Source organism: Ictalurus furcatus, chromosome 21, assembly GCF_023375685.1.
Source record: "Ictalurus furcatus strain D&B chromosome 21, Billie_1.0, whole genome shotgun sequence".
Taxonomy (NCBI): Eukaryota; Metazoa; Chordata; class Actinopteri; order Siluriformes; family Ictaluridae; genus Ictalurus; species Ictalurus furcatus.
In genome coordinates, this window is record NC_071275.1 from 9,047,691 (window position 1) to 9,063,051 (window position 15,361).

At 38.6% G+C, this 15,361-nt stretch overlaps 1 protein-coding gene across 2 annotated transcripts in view; it reads right to left on the bottom strand.

Moving 5' to 3' along the window:
• LOC128624851 (potassium voltage-gated channel subfamily D member 3-like) overlaps window positions 1-15,361 on the bottom strand; it is a 97,789-nt gene that overhangs the window by 16,058 nt on the left and 66,370 nt on the right. The window contains exon 2 of one of the 2 annotated variants that reach the window (XM_053652654.1): window positions 2,627-2,789. In XM_053652654.1, coding sequence (XP_053508629.1) covers window positions 2,627-2,789 — 163 coding nt within the window. Of the gene's footprint in view, window positions 1-2,620; window positions 2,790-15,361 lie in introns of both variants that reach the window. The other variant, XM_053652653.1, reaches the window with a different exon arrangement.

Genomic DNA, 15,361 nt, shown 5'->3' on the forward strand with positions numbered 1-15,361 from the left:
AAAGTGTGTTAGTAAGGTTTTAGGTCATCACGAGCCACACGAACAGCTTTAACGGACATTTCCATAGATTCGACATGTCTCTGGAACTGTTGGTGTTTTGATGATGGTGCTGGAGAGTGCTATCTAACACGTGACGCCAAAATCTGTTCAACTGAGTTAAGATTTGGTGGATGTGGAGGCCATAGCTTATGAATTATGAATTATCAGTTTCTTCTACCATTAAGTGAGCCCTCGTGGCTTGTGGATGGGGGCGGGGTCATCCTGGAAGACACCATGTGCATCAGGATAGAAAAAAGATGATGTTTGTTTTTCTTCTTTTATTTTGTTGTCACCCATTTGAATCTGTGGCTGGGTAGAGGATGATATTACTCTATCCACTGCCAAATTAAAGCAACACTAAACAATCGTGAGTAAATTTTAGCTCATGTATAGCGCTCTTCTGGTCTCTTAAGCCAGTCTTCTACTGTAGCTTTCGCTAGAGATTTTGGTACAGTTTATTACTAAACTTATCCAAGAACCACAAGCCAATTTGAGTGACGTTGCAAACAAAACACGTAGGAGGCAGAAGAGGAGACTGTTACTACAATGCTCCAACAAAAACAGATCAACACACAACAACCTGGAAACACTGTGTTTTACTATTGCTCAGCAGAGACCAGGAAATTCTGTAGTGGTGATGCCAAGGAAATTTAATTCTTGATAATGCTTTAACCTTTATAGTCAGTCATGTATAGGGAATATAAGAACATAGCATACTGCCATGTGGTTTCTCTCTTTTTGCCACTCCTGAGATCTTAAGACCTCCTTCTGAAGTCTTCTCTTGATTGGTTAAATGCAAAACAATGGCCTCACTTAATGCGTACAGTTAAAAATCACTAAATGTATTTGCGTACTTGCAATTTTGCCCTCCTAACAGGCAGCTGTTGTTTGATAAAGAAAAACTACACTACATGGCCTTAAGTATGTGGAAACCTGACCATCACACCCATATGTGGTTCTTCCCCAAATGGTTGCCACAAATTTGAAAGCTCAGCGTTGTACAGAATGCAGGGTTCATACAGATGCTTCATAATGAAATTCCAGGAATTTCAATTACTTTTCAAGCACTATTTCTTTTTGTTTTCAAAGCTTATGCAAGAGATGCCATTCAAACATATTATTTCTTTCTTCTTTTTAAATTCCGAAAGAAAAACAATATATGTATAATAAAAAAAAATTATAATAATATGAATAAAATTGCATTTCCTAGCCATTGCTTCATCTTCACCATAATGTCAATATACAGGGTGTCCCAAAAGTCTCAAAACATAGGGGAACTTAACATTTTTTTAGCCAAATGTCTTCCAAAATTTTTCATACTTCGTTCTGGATCAAGGTTGTGATGGACTTTAACAGGAAACATGGCAAGCACATCACACACGAGCCAAAGCTGGGAGAGACGACTACATGTGTGTTCATATGTTAAGTGAAAGGATTGTATTTGTGCTCTATTGAAAATAAACACTATTAAGTTATTTGGCCATTTTTATTTACTTTTTATAATTCAATCACTTTTAAGCACCACTAGATAAAAAAAAAATGGCTATTTTCCAGTACTTAAATTTCAAAACGCCAAATTCAAGAACTTCAAGCACCTTGTACGAACCCTGAGAATAGCTTCGTTTGCTGTAGCGTTACAACTTCCCTTCACTCAAACTAAGAGGTCCAAACCTGTTCCAGCATGACAATGCCCCTGTGCACAAAGCGAGCTAAATTAAGACATGGTTTGCCAGGTCAGAACCCTGACCTCAACACCTAACCCCTCTGGGATGAACTGGAACACCGACTGCACCCCAGGCCTCCTCACCTGACATCAGTGCCTGACCTCACTAATGCTCTTGTGTCTGAATGAACACAAATACCCACAGCCATGCTCCGAAAATCTAGAGGTAAGCCTTCCCAGAAGAGTGGAGCTTATTGTAACAGCAAAGAGATTACTAAATTTGGAATTTGATGTTCCTAAAGAACGCACATATAGGTGTGAAGGTCAGGTGTTCACAAACTTTTGGCCATATAGGACAGCTACTAACAGGGTGGGAACTGGAAATGACTAAATTTGATATCATGAATCAAATCATGATACATTATGTGGGGAGGTATGTCTGATACCTATAGGCACTTATTTTACAGGGTATTAAAAAAACCCCACACAATGCTGAAATTCATGCAATGTTTTTTAAAAGCTCTTGATTAGTGAATAAGCACACATCTAGCTCTTAATGAATGAAGGCCTCATTTGTGTCACCTTTTGTCCGATTGCCATTCATCAAACGAACCCATCACTCATCAAATCTCTGCATCACCATTAAGCTAATGAGCCCTTGAATGAATGTCCATTTGGTAGTGTGTGTGTGTGTGCAGGTTTGTGTGTGTATTGCTGGTCGATCCAAGGGCATGCCATGGTCCATTGTGTCAGCCAGCTGTGCAGCGCATACCAGGTGTTAGTCACTCATCTGGGGCCAGTGTGGGAGCAGACAATGGTGCACCATTCTCTCTCTTACACACACATAGACATACACTGGTCCGCCTTTGTCCCCCCGGTTAGTGCGGCAAAGCTCAGCAACTAGCTAAAGGTTTTCACCTGTACCTTCTGAGCACGCCGCTTGTCTGCTCTCTGGTTCTGGTGATAGATTCGGCTAAAGTTGGACACGATGACAGGCACAGGCAAGGCTATTACCAGAACCCCGCTCAGGGAGCAGATGGAGCCGAAAATCTTCCCGGCGATCGTCTTAGGCACCATATCTCCGTAGCTGGAGGAGAGAAGTAAGAAAAAAAAGAGAATGCTCAATCAGAAAAGATAGACAGATGGCTCAAAAACATAGACCAAGACAAATACAAAGTACAGATTAAATGCAGAACAAAGGCAGAACAAAACGAGCCTCTTCAGGTTCTAGAGGTTAGGTATGAGTTTGATAGAATGCCTTTGGGCTTCTGTGGACTAACGATTCTGTGCCAGCTGCTCAGGACACAGTTCATTTTGTTTTTGTCCTAGTCTGCAATAAGTGAATCCTGCACACTTATTATTGTAATTCAATTACACACTCACACACAAGAAACTTGAAAAAGGCTTTGATGCAAGTAGGCAGAGTCAACTCAGTTGATTTTCTTAATTTTTATAATTTTTTTATTTTTTACAAGTGCTAGCTTCTGACTGGGTAAATCTGTGCAGAGGCACATACCATACCAGCGGCTTCATCAGATACATCAGGTACAAGCTAGCATTGCATGGTGCCATATATTTTATATATATATATATATATATATATATATATATATATATATATATATATATATATATATATATATATATATAAAATGTATGTCTTTGTACTGGGGGAGGAAACTGGAGTACCCAGAGGAAACCCCTGAGGCAAGGGGAGAACATGCAAACTCCACACACACAGGGTGGAGGTGCAAGGCAGCTGTGCTAACCACTGAGTCTGCGTACATTTCTAATTCTGTTGTTTCCTTGTTATAGGTCCTGTTCCTTTTCATGGGTACGCATGTACTCCATCAATCCATCCATCCATTTTCCATACTGCTTATCCCATACAGGGTCGTGGAGGAGCCTGGAGCCAACTCTGGAGGTGCAAGGCAAACATGCTAAACACTAAGCCACCGTGCCTGAAGTGGTTAGCACGTTTGCCTCACACCTCCAGGGTTGGGGCTCAATTCCCACTGCCACCCTGTGTGTGCGGATTTTGCATGTTCTCCTCGTGCTTTGGGGGTTTCCTCCGGGTATCTCCGGCTTCCTCTCAGTCCAAAGACATGCTCATTGGTAGGTTCATTGGCATCTCTAAATTGTCCGAGGTATATGAATGGCTGTGTGAATGTGTGTGTGATCGTGCTCTGCGATGGGTTGGCACCCTGTCTAAGTTGTCCCACGACTCATGCCGCAAATTCCTTTGGATAGGCTCTACGCTCACCGTGACCCTGTGTAGGATAAGTGGTATAGAAAGTGGATGGATGGAAGTTTCAACAACAAACCATGCAAATTTAAGCAGGCAGCTGTATAAAACATCCAAATTTCTACAAGTATCTTTCATTTCAATATTCCTGTTATAAAACATTGCATAGTTAGCATTTTGATGAACTGTTCTTGAACTGTCAGCTAAAAAATAGAAACATACCTCTATTTTCACATTTAAAATGAAAATTTGAGGAAGTCCATCAATACATAGGGTGTGTCCTGCGACGAGAAATTGACAGGCTTTTGAAAAATCGCTCTCTCTAGTTTGATTCCACTCCACTTTCTTCACGCTCACTGCACTAAAGTAATGGTACCTCTGCGAAAAGTTGCCTGAAATGCCAAATGTCCCTGATTATTTGCAAGAGAGAACACCCAGATGTGACATGATTAATTATGGATTTGCCTCAGCAGCTTCCCAGCTTTGCAAATAAAAATTACAAACAGCTTCCCTTTGAACCAAGCAATAAGTGCATCAGTATCCTCAGGGCGAGTTAGCAGAGCAATGATAAGCGCAAGGAATCAATCAATTGGTGCTCAGCTCGTCTTGCATGCCTAAGTTCTTGTGAAAACAGAGATAAAAGTAATGCGGAGTGGGAAAGATGCCATGACTTAATGAGATTCCTTCTTTTTTCGCCCCTATAATACTTCAGGATTTGAGATTCGTGTCATTTTTCTGTTTCAATTAAACACTCCTGCACGCTTGACTTGAGCACTAAAGTTCCACTGTGGTGAACTCTTATTCAGAAATGTCCTTACTGGATGAACAATTCTTTGCTTCTTTCTTTTTATCTTCATTGATATTAAGGATGAGGTGGTCAGGATGAAAGGACATATGCTACTGGTTGCAAGGGTTCGAGGAAGAAATTCTCCAAATTTACACGTTAATTTTCAGACAGAATCAAAATCAGATCGATTTAGACGTTGCTTAGTGCTGAGTACATATCTATAGTTCTACAGTACTATAGTATCTACTGTTCCTGCACAGGTTTCATGTCAAAAAGTACCATTTTTCTTACTGAGTATGAGTACTGATAATATAATGACTAAGAATAACCTTCTTAGTATGAATCAATCCCTGGTGTCATGGAAAACATTTTTCCCCACTCTGTTTATGTTTCCTTGGTTTAAGAAAGTGGCCATGAAAAAGTGCACGTGAATTTTTAGGCTACTAGGCTATTTCTTCATCTCCCTCCACTGGCTTCCTGTAGCTGCCTGTGTCAAATCCAAGGCCTTGATGCTCACGTACAAGACCTTGTCTGGAACAGTACCCTCCTACCTCAACACTCTCCTGAAGGCTTACGTTCCCTCACGCAATCTGCAGTCAGTTAACGACCGACGTTTAGTAGTACCTACTCAGCATGGCTCAAGGTTCCTTACCAGAACCTTCAATCTAACTGTACCTCAGTGGTGGAATGAACTTCCAACCTCAATCCGGACCGTAGAATCTGTCACTATCTTCAAAAAACAGATAAAAAAAGACCCACCTTTTCCGTGAGCACGTAACTAACCCCTAAAACTCCAACCCCAAATTATCCTTAAAAAAAACAAACTTTCTAACACTTACACCTCTATTCTATGCACTTTGCTTTTCTAGAACTCAATTAAAAGATCTTGTGTGGTAGCACTACTTGTATTGTTCTCCGCTTAATATATCGCTTTGCTTGTATTTTCTCATTTGTAAGTTGCTTTGGATAAAAGCGTCCGCTAAATGAATAAATGTAAATGTAAATATACTGGGTTCAGTAGCGACTTGATTTTAAATGAAGTGCATTAGCTAGTTACATAATTGACCTTAAATTGAGTTTTAAATTTGTGGTTTTCACATCAGAGAAGTTTGTCTACACAGCTCTAAGTAAAGTCTGTTTCACTGTCTTCAAGAACAACATATTAATGTACTAGGTAGGAGCTTCTGTTAGTTTCACTCACCTCACTCACCTTTGTCTATAGACATTTTTCCCATGTAGCCAGCTTACCTGCTAGTAATGAACTCCTTGAGCCGAGTTTTATGTTTGAGATGTTCTACGTAAATTGAACTATCGTACTGTAGGATGATGCTGTAGTTCCTCCTCTAAATATTTTCACAGAGCACAAATTTCAGTTTGCTTTGCTTTGATTGCCGTAATTAATCACGAAATTCCGTCTCCCAGAATTCCATGCCACAACCAAACACCCGAACTGCAATACAAATTACAAACTCTGTCACATCACCTGATCAGTCACATGAACCGCTTCCCAGCTCATATTCTCCTGATTACTAACTCAGATTCTAATCACACACTTTATTTAAATACCAAACCTTTTCACGCATTCGGTGCAAAGTCTCAATCCTAGCTTAACACTAGCAGCAAGTCTAAGCCTTTGGTCTATTCAATTCAATTCAATTTTATTTGTATAGCGCTTTTAAAAATGGACATTGTCTCAAAGCAGCTTTACAGAAATATATAAACACAGGATACAGATTTTAAGTGTGTGAATTTATCCCTATTGAGCAAGTCGGTGGTGATGGTGGTGAGGAAAAACTCACTAAGATGATATGAGGAAGAAACCTTGAGAGGAATCAGACTCAGAAGGGAACCTATCCTCATCTGGGTAACAACAGATAGTGTGAAAGTAAAGGAAAGTTCATTATGGTTTAATATGAAGTCTGTTTGTTGAACTAGTCCACTGTTCACTAAAGGAGACTTGAGTGCAAAACTGTATGTAGTAATTGCAGTCCTAAGGCCATTGCAGCAACCATAGTCCCAGCAACCACAGCGAGAATGTCCTTGTGGAATTGAGGTCCAAAACCATTTCCATGGTACTTCAAGGTCTCTGATGCTATTCTGTATTGACCATGTTCATTTTTTGTATAGTTTGGTTTCTTGTTTTGCCCGTCACTTCAGCCTGTTTGCCGATCACCTGTCTTTTTGCATGATTTTGATTATGTTTTTCGTCGTTTCCCTGATGCTGTTTTATGTTCATCAATAAAACCCGTGCTTTTACCCAACACTAGCCTCATTCCTGCCAATGGTCATTAGGCTACTTAGCACACTAAAATTTTTTTGAAATAAGGAAAATACTTTCTTACGGAGAGGTACTCTTAACTAAGAGTAACGAGCTAACAACTTAGCGTTAATTAGCCTAACACTTCTTACTCTGATGCAAGCTAATAAGCTACAGTTTCTATTACATCAACAAGTGGAAGCAAGAAAGCAGACAAATTGATTAATGTTAATTTCCAGACAGTGTTTTGAGTCTGTTTTTCCTCTGCGCCTTTTGTTGTTGTTGTTGTTGTTGTTGTTGCATTTTTCCACCCAAGACAGATATGAACGCTTCATGATTGCTGCTTCTTTGTGATCTTCTGACTTTAGTAACACAAGTTACCTAATTTCATTACGTAAATTGCAGTTTCTATTCTTTTTATACTGCAAGGTGTATAAAATAAAAGTGTATGTAAATGAAATGAAAACCTTTTTTCACAGGTCTTTAAATGCTTTTGGTATCAGAGGTGTGAGTGTGTTGTGAATATTAAATATAAAACCGACCTTACTGTGGTGGTAAGTAATAAGTTTGAGAATCCATCCATCCCGTCCATCCATTCTTTAACGCTGATCCTATACAGAGTAGCTGGGAGCCTGAAGCCTATCCCAGGGGACTCGGGGCACAAGGCAGGGCACACCCTGGACAGGGTGCCAACCCATTGCAGGGCAAGTTAGAGATTCTTTCTCATTAATTAAGGATCATAAAAAAATAATATTTGGTCTAGCATGAATGAGCTTCCACAAATTTAATACCTGCGCTTCAGTCATATTTAATTCCACACCACCTCTGTTCAAGCTGCAGTAAATCGCAATATACTGGTGCTAAATTAAACGAATTGCACTGATTTGATGAAACATCTTCAATCACATATTATATAATCATGTTACTTGTTATCCTCCCTAGACCCTGGGCATTTTGTACAGATGTTTATACATGTTTACACACAATATACACATCATCTAACACTTACCACTAATCCCAAGCTAGATGCCAATGGCAGAATTTGATTTATTGAATATTTAGAGAGGAGAAAAAAGTTGTTGCATTACTCAAAAACATATAACCTGTAAAGAAAGGTCACGCAAGATAGAGCTACAACCAGCTGAAAAGCAACTTATAAAGCAACTTGTGTTTCCACTGGAGATTTCTTTACACATGTGGCTTGGGAGACTTTGCAAGAGCCAGAGCAGTCCTTTTTTTCCAATCTGAATAACAGCTCTCGGATTTGGCCATGGAATATGTTATGGACAGGAGATATAACTGAGGCTGAATTGGCCAATTTTCACCAGGTACTTAGGGTTTGGTGAATTTGTTTCCCCCCAAAAGTATGTGAGGACAATATAACTACTGCATCTAAACTCATACTTTAATGAAAGAAAAGATGACATTGTTTCTCTTGACAAAACTTTCCAAAAGAAATTTCAGCCTCGTCCAACATTCAACACTTCTGCCAGATTTGGCGCGTTGGAAGTCCAAGAGATTTAAATGATTAGAAATCAAGGCTGCTCCATTATAACAGTGTAGCAGTCTGGCATTAATGATGTCATCCCTTTGACTCCTGACATATGGGCCTTTGCCAAGGAGAGGTGGAGAGGAAAAATATCACGCTGTGAATTGGGTTCTTCATTCTGCAGTTTCTAATAAAAGTAATACTATATAATATATATTATCAGTATTGGATTCTCACAGTGTTTAATATGGTTTTTGCTTAACTAAGATGGATTACATCACTGATATGTGCTATATGTTAATGTGTTTTGATTATTCTGGCCTTCATTGTTATTTTTTGTCTTTTTATATTTTTATATATATTATATTTACCAAGGGTGCCAATATTAGTGGAGGGCACGGTGTATATATATATATATATATATATATATATATATATATATATATATATATATATACACCGTGCCCTCCACTAATATTGGCACCCTTGGTAAATATGAGCAAATAAGGCTGTGAAAAATGGTCTTTATTGTTTAACCTTTCGATCTTTTGTTTAAAAAAAATCACAAAAATACTCTGCTTCTCATGGATAGCAAACAATTACAACACAGGTTTATAAAAAAAATTATCTTTGTTAAATATAGGTGTACAACAATTATTGGCACCCCTATCAATTTATATGGGGAGGTCTTAATAGCGTTCAGAACAGTGTTACTATGAATGCAGACTTTAACACACTGAAAAAGACACACTATTAGTATCATATACATATATATAAATAAAATTGGATTCATGTTTGACATGTGCTCCTTCATTCTTTTGAATGTCCATGGAATAAAATAAAATATCAGATGCCACGAGTGTACCTTCTGCCATCATTTACACATTTGAATGACCGTGTAACACTTAGCAATGCGATAGCATGAAATTAAAAATGACCTTATATGGCCATGGGCATTGTTTCGACTCAGGACAGCTGTCATTTGCTGCTATTGTCAAGCAACTGTTTGACGACGTACACGACAGCGCTTCGTCTTCGCGCGTTCGCTAAGACTAGGCTAATGGTTGAGAGGCAGGAATTTGGCCAATAGTTGCTATAAGCCTTTTATAATCGACCAATCGGTGTGCGAAAAGGTGGGAATTACAGAGAGGGGTTAAAGCAATGCAAATATGTGCACACATGATGCAGTATTAGACCATAAACACATCATAATGAAACTAAAGCTGAATCACGGACATTTTTGTCAAATTTAGAAATCCGAGCCAGACGCTTTTTTAAGGTCAGAAAAACAGGACGTGCCCGGGAAGAAAAGCATTTCAGAGAGCAATTTGTTTTCATTTCTACCAAATTAACTTTGCGCAAAACTTATTTGTGCATGTACCAGGAGCCACGACTGGTAAGAGAGAACCAGGACTATAATCATGCATCTGTCTATATTGTGTCAAAAGATTAATTTCTTTGGTTTAAATAAAAAAACAAAAAAATGTAATCCTGATAGTATTCCCAATTTTATACAAAATGTACCTGCAATCTGATTACTTATATAACAGCTACCATTTTTTTGTATCCTGACTACATAACGCCGTTCCATGTATTCCGTTACTCCCCAAGCCTGATCATTATACAATCATACACATTTAGGATGCAAAATTAAGGATTAAACAAAGTTTAGAGTTAATTTCTTAATCATTTCTAGACATTTCTGATATAAGATATTATTTTAAGTTGTGTTGCACTGTTTCATTTGATACCTGGTTGAATAATTCAGTGATTAAAAAATAATCATCTTAACACACTGATTAAAAGCCTAACCTCTGGAGTCTGGAGATTCTTCCCTTATTAGTGCACTTTGAGGAAAGTTTTATTTTCTGCAATCCATCCACTATCCACTTTTAGTCAATTTATTTAATAAATTGAAACCCTCTTAGCTGCAGAGATTAACATTAATCTCCAACTAAAGTCAAAATTTAAATGAACAGAACAGAACCTGTTCCAGCATGACAATGACAGCATGTGTACAAAGCGAGCTCCATGAAGACTTGCTTTGCCAAGGTTGGAGTGGAAGAAATTGATTGGACTGCACACAGCCCTGACCTCAACCCCACTGAACACCTTTGGGCTGAACTGGAACGCCGACTGCACTCCAGACCTCCTCAACCAACATCAGTGCCTGACCTCAGTAATGCTCTTGTGGCTGAGTGAACACAGATCCCCACAACCACACTCCAAAATCTAGTAGAAATCCTTCCCAGAAGAGTGGAGCTTATTATAACTGAAAAGTGGGACTAAATCTGGAATGGGATGTTCAACAAGCGTAAGTGTGATTGTCAGGTGTCCATATACACTCACCATCTACTACCTGCTCATTTATCAGCCAATCATGTGGCATAAAACCATGCAGATACTGTACAGGTCAAGAGCTTTGAGTAATGTTCACATCAAACATCAGAGTGACTTTAACCATGGCATGGTTGTTGGTACAAGATGGACTGGTTTGAGTATTTCAGAAATTGCTGATCTCATGGGATTTTCACACACAACAGTCTCTAGAGTTTATGCTGAATGGTGTGAAACACAAAAAACACCCTGTGTGCAAAGGATCAGCAGGCTGAAACACCTCGATGATGAGAGAGATTAGAGGAGTATGACCAGACTGGTTCTACAGTAACACAAATAAGCACTTTTTAGAACCATAGTGAGAAGAAAGGCATCGCAGAAGGCCACATCAGGTTCCACTCCTGTCAGTCAAGAACAAAAATCCGAGGCTATCGTGGGTTACAGACTCACCCAAACTGGATCTTTTTTCTAATCTTCAACTCTCCGGTGTTTTGTTCAGATTATAATCTTGCCTAGGCCTTTCAGTATCTTTCATCCTTTAGTCAAACCCAAAAGAAATACCATTAAAGAGATGCCAATGTTAATTTCATTTGGCGAATGAAACGCTGTTGAATGGAGAAGAAACACAACTTTTAGCTACAGCTTAGCATTGTGGTTAATGTCCTACTGTTAAAAGTACTATACAAATCAAATTGAATCGAACTGAAAATACTGGAAGAAGACCTTATCTGGAAGAATCTACTCTGCCATATTTTCCCTCCTGGTTTTTGCCATTCTCAGCCCTGAAGTGTGACCATCACCCTTCCTGGCCAGACATTTTTGTAAAAGGACAAAGCATGAAAAACAGGAAATCAATTTCGAGGAAATGTCTTCATTCTCTTTGATCATCTCAGCCCTGCTGTTGTTTTTGTCTTCATTAGAAGCGCCTCTGCAATTACTTTTATAACAGGGTTGAAATCCTCTCCAGCAGCTTCTAGTGAATTGCTTATTGATGGACATCAAATGGAACAAATCAGATTGGCTACGATGACGTCCAGTCGATGAGGAAACAAATACAAGGCATTTTTCTTACAGACCGAGGGCTTAGGACGTTTATAACGACAAGTCGCAAGTTGCGAGGTGTGTGCTGGAGAAGCCAAGAAACATTCAGAGGCAATTTCTTCAGATAAGATCAGGTTATCTAATCATTTCATGATCGTGCCTCCGACTACCTCTTCCACATCAGCAGTAATGACTTATGACTCATGTGCCAGATTTCATGCACTCGGTCTCGGAGAGAAATATCGACCGTCGTCGTGAATTGCCGCAGAAGCCTCGGATGTGGTAGAGAAGTTAAAGAGTCTGTTTGAACTTGCGACGAGCTCCATGGGCTGGCGAGAGGGGAATCTAATGAGAGAGGTGAAATCAAAGTGGAGCTATTCGTGGTGAGATGGAGTCAAGGGAGCTGGCTAATTTCTGCTTAGTCCCTCAGGGGGTGAAGTGGATCTCAACTTCCTAGGTATGAAAAGTACAAGAGAGAGTAACTGATGGCCTGAGCAAGCCATTTAGAACAGAAGAGCCCACTTTGTAAAAATCCCTTTAGGGCTTTAATGCTAATTTATATTGTTTTATCATTTATGGTGCAAAAAAATGGATTCAACTTATTAACATTCTGAATCACTGAACTTCCTGTTTACCAGAAATCTTATTACATCCTCCTCAAAGTCAAAGGTTGATTAACACAGAGGCTGTAAGAACACAATAACAGAGAATAAACTAATGTCTAATGACAAAAAATGAAAGGTGTAGTAGGAGTTCCATCACCCACCTTTATCACTGTGTGTTTTTCTCCGACTTTCTACTTTCTACGTTTTTTGAGAAATTAAGATTATGCCACACAATTATGCCACCTTCATTAAATGCCTACCTTCTGAGTTCTGATGCTAAACGTCTTTAATAACAGTGTTATTTTTGCTACAGCTACACAAAAAGAGACATAAATTTCTAAAAAAAAAAAAAACAACCCAAAACTTAATTCTTGCATTTAATTAAACATGCTTTCATTGTACATTATATATTTTTGCACATATATACTGCTAGTGAAAGGTTTTTTGAACCCCTGGCATTTCATATGCTTTATTATAATTTAATCGCTATTATTGCTACAGATAAGTAACGGATGCTACATCTTTGACGGATTAACTGCTCACGCTGAGATCCTAATGCAACTCCAAATGTGTGTTTAATAAAACACAGGAGCACTCGGAGGATAAAGCCATTAAACCTGTAGATAAAAGACTCATAGACAGTGTTAGTATTAACTGTAATACATAGATATGTGGTGCTACAAGTGTCTAACTAAAATGATTTTAAGGGAGTAGTGCAGTGAATAGAATCATACAGAGACAGGTCAAGAGCTTCAGTTCATCAAATATCATCAAATATCAGAATAAGGGAAAAACGTGATGTCAGTCAATACGTTTGCATGGACAACAATAATCTAATATTAACCCGATTAAGACGATATTCTGATTAAGAAACGATCATGTAAACGGTGATTATTGATGACCTTTATCCGGCTAAAGTTATACTCGAAGTAAACACAAATTGAATTAAGACATGTGGAGTATTCCTGTTTTACTCGCATTATCGATGTATATTACAGACAGGTACACACCTCAATCACACAATTAACATCGTGTGAGAGTTTTCACCGCATTTTGCAACAGGACACGTACACACACGGCAGTGCTCAACCGTTTGAGAACAAGAGACCTTTAATTATTTGTCGTGCTATATGTGCAAATAGACGACTGCTTGAAGCCGTGGGCTGTGTCCAAAACCACGTACTTACCTGCTAGAGTATATAGTAGGCGAAATACATGTATCTCAGCTACTATATAGTAGGTAAGTAAGTGATTTGGGACGCAGCCCACGGCTTCAAGCAGTTGTCTATTTGCACATATAGCACGACAAATAATTAACTGCACTTGAAGCTTTCGTAAAATTAAAAATTAAACACCCGAAACTGTATACAGTACCATAACGAAGACCACCTGTATGTCGATACGTGAAATTCTGGAGGGAACGTCGGACGGCGTGGCGTGGGGACGTAATGACATTTGCCGTTAATGGATCTCTGTTCTATAACATGTAAAACGGGAACATGAAAGGAATATTCTAAAAGCAACTCATGTAAACACCTTAATCAGAATGTTGTCTTATTCAGAATAAGGTCAATAATTAGATTATTGCTGTCCACGTAATGGACTGAGTGACGGTGACTGTGGCACGGTTGTTGGTGCCAATCAGAGTATTTCAGAAACATATAAAAACAAGTGATCGGCACTTCTGTGGGTGGAAAATGGCCAGACTCGTTCGAGCTGACAGGAAGATAATCACTCTTTACAACCACGATGAGCAGAAAAGCATCACATCAAACCTTGAGGTAAATGGGCTACAAAAGGAAGCAGGAGCAGAAGACCACCTGTCAGCCAAGAACAGGAATCTACAGTATAGCTACAGTGGGCACAGACTCAATGAAAGTGGACGCGTTTGGAAAATCGGAACACAATATTTATCCAATCTTCAACTGTCCAGTTTGCCCTACAGAGCCTTCCATAAGTTCACCCTCATATTCAACCCCTTGAACTTTTCCATATTTTATAGTATCTCTATAAAAAAAACAACTTGGGACTGACATGGACTTAACTGGGATTCTTACCGTTTGATATGCACAATAATATGTGATTTTTATTTTATTTATCGTAACATGATTAATTAATTAAACAAAACCTCTGTTCACAATGTTAGTGTCTCAGAGAGATTGAATTGAACAGATTCATTAAATAAAAGGTGAAATAAATAAATAAAAGACAATAATGTGAGGTCTTTTTTTTATTTTAATCAGAAAAGGCTTTTAGAGTGCTCTCTTTTCAATTTCCATCTACAACCTTATGTCTTTAATGTGCATTACCTAGCCTTACCTTTGGCTGTAACACTGCACCAATTTTGGCAGAAGGACAAAACCGTGTGCTAAAAAACACAATTGTTGGGGGAAAAAGCCCCAAAAAAACCCAGCCTCAACAACACATCACTGAGTAGCCCCGGGCGTGACGCAACCTGTTCATGTAATCTGTTTGGATGCTCAAAGCCTTTTAGTTTCTAATAAAGGAAAAACACAAGGTTGTGTACTCAGAGGGGGTAAACAAAGCAGGACATGGAAACGGGAACTGGGCTCGGCTAATGAGCAGTTGGAGGATTATGAGCTCCGAGACTCATTCAGCTTTGCAACACAGACTCATTCATCATTTATTCAAAAAAAAAGGACAAGAGCAAGAAAACTCAATTACGGACTAATGGAAGTGTTGGTCCATGACCGGAGACTGTATTTATTTTCACCAAGTTTGCACAGGTGAAATTTATTATTCATGAATACATAATGAATCCTGGTATGATATATATATATATATATATATATATATATATATATATATATATATATATATATATATAAATATATATATCACAGACTCATTGATTTTTAATGGTTCTTACACCATACA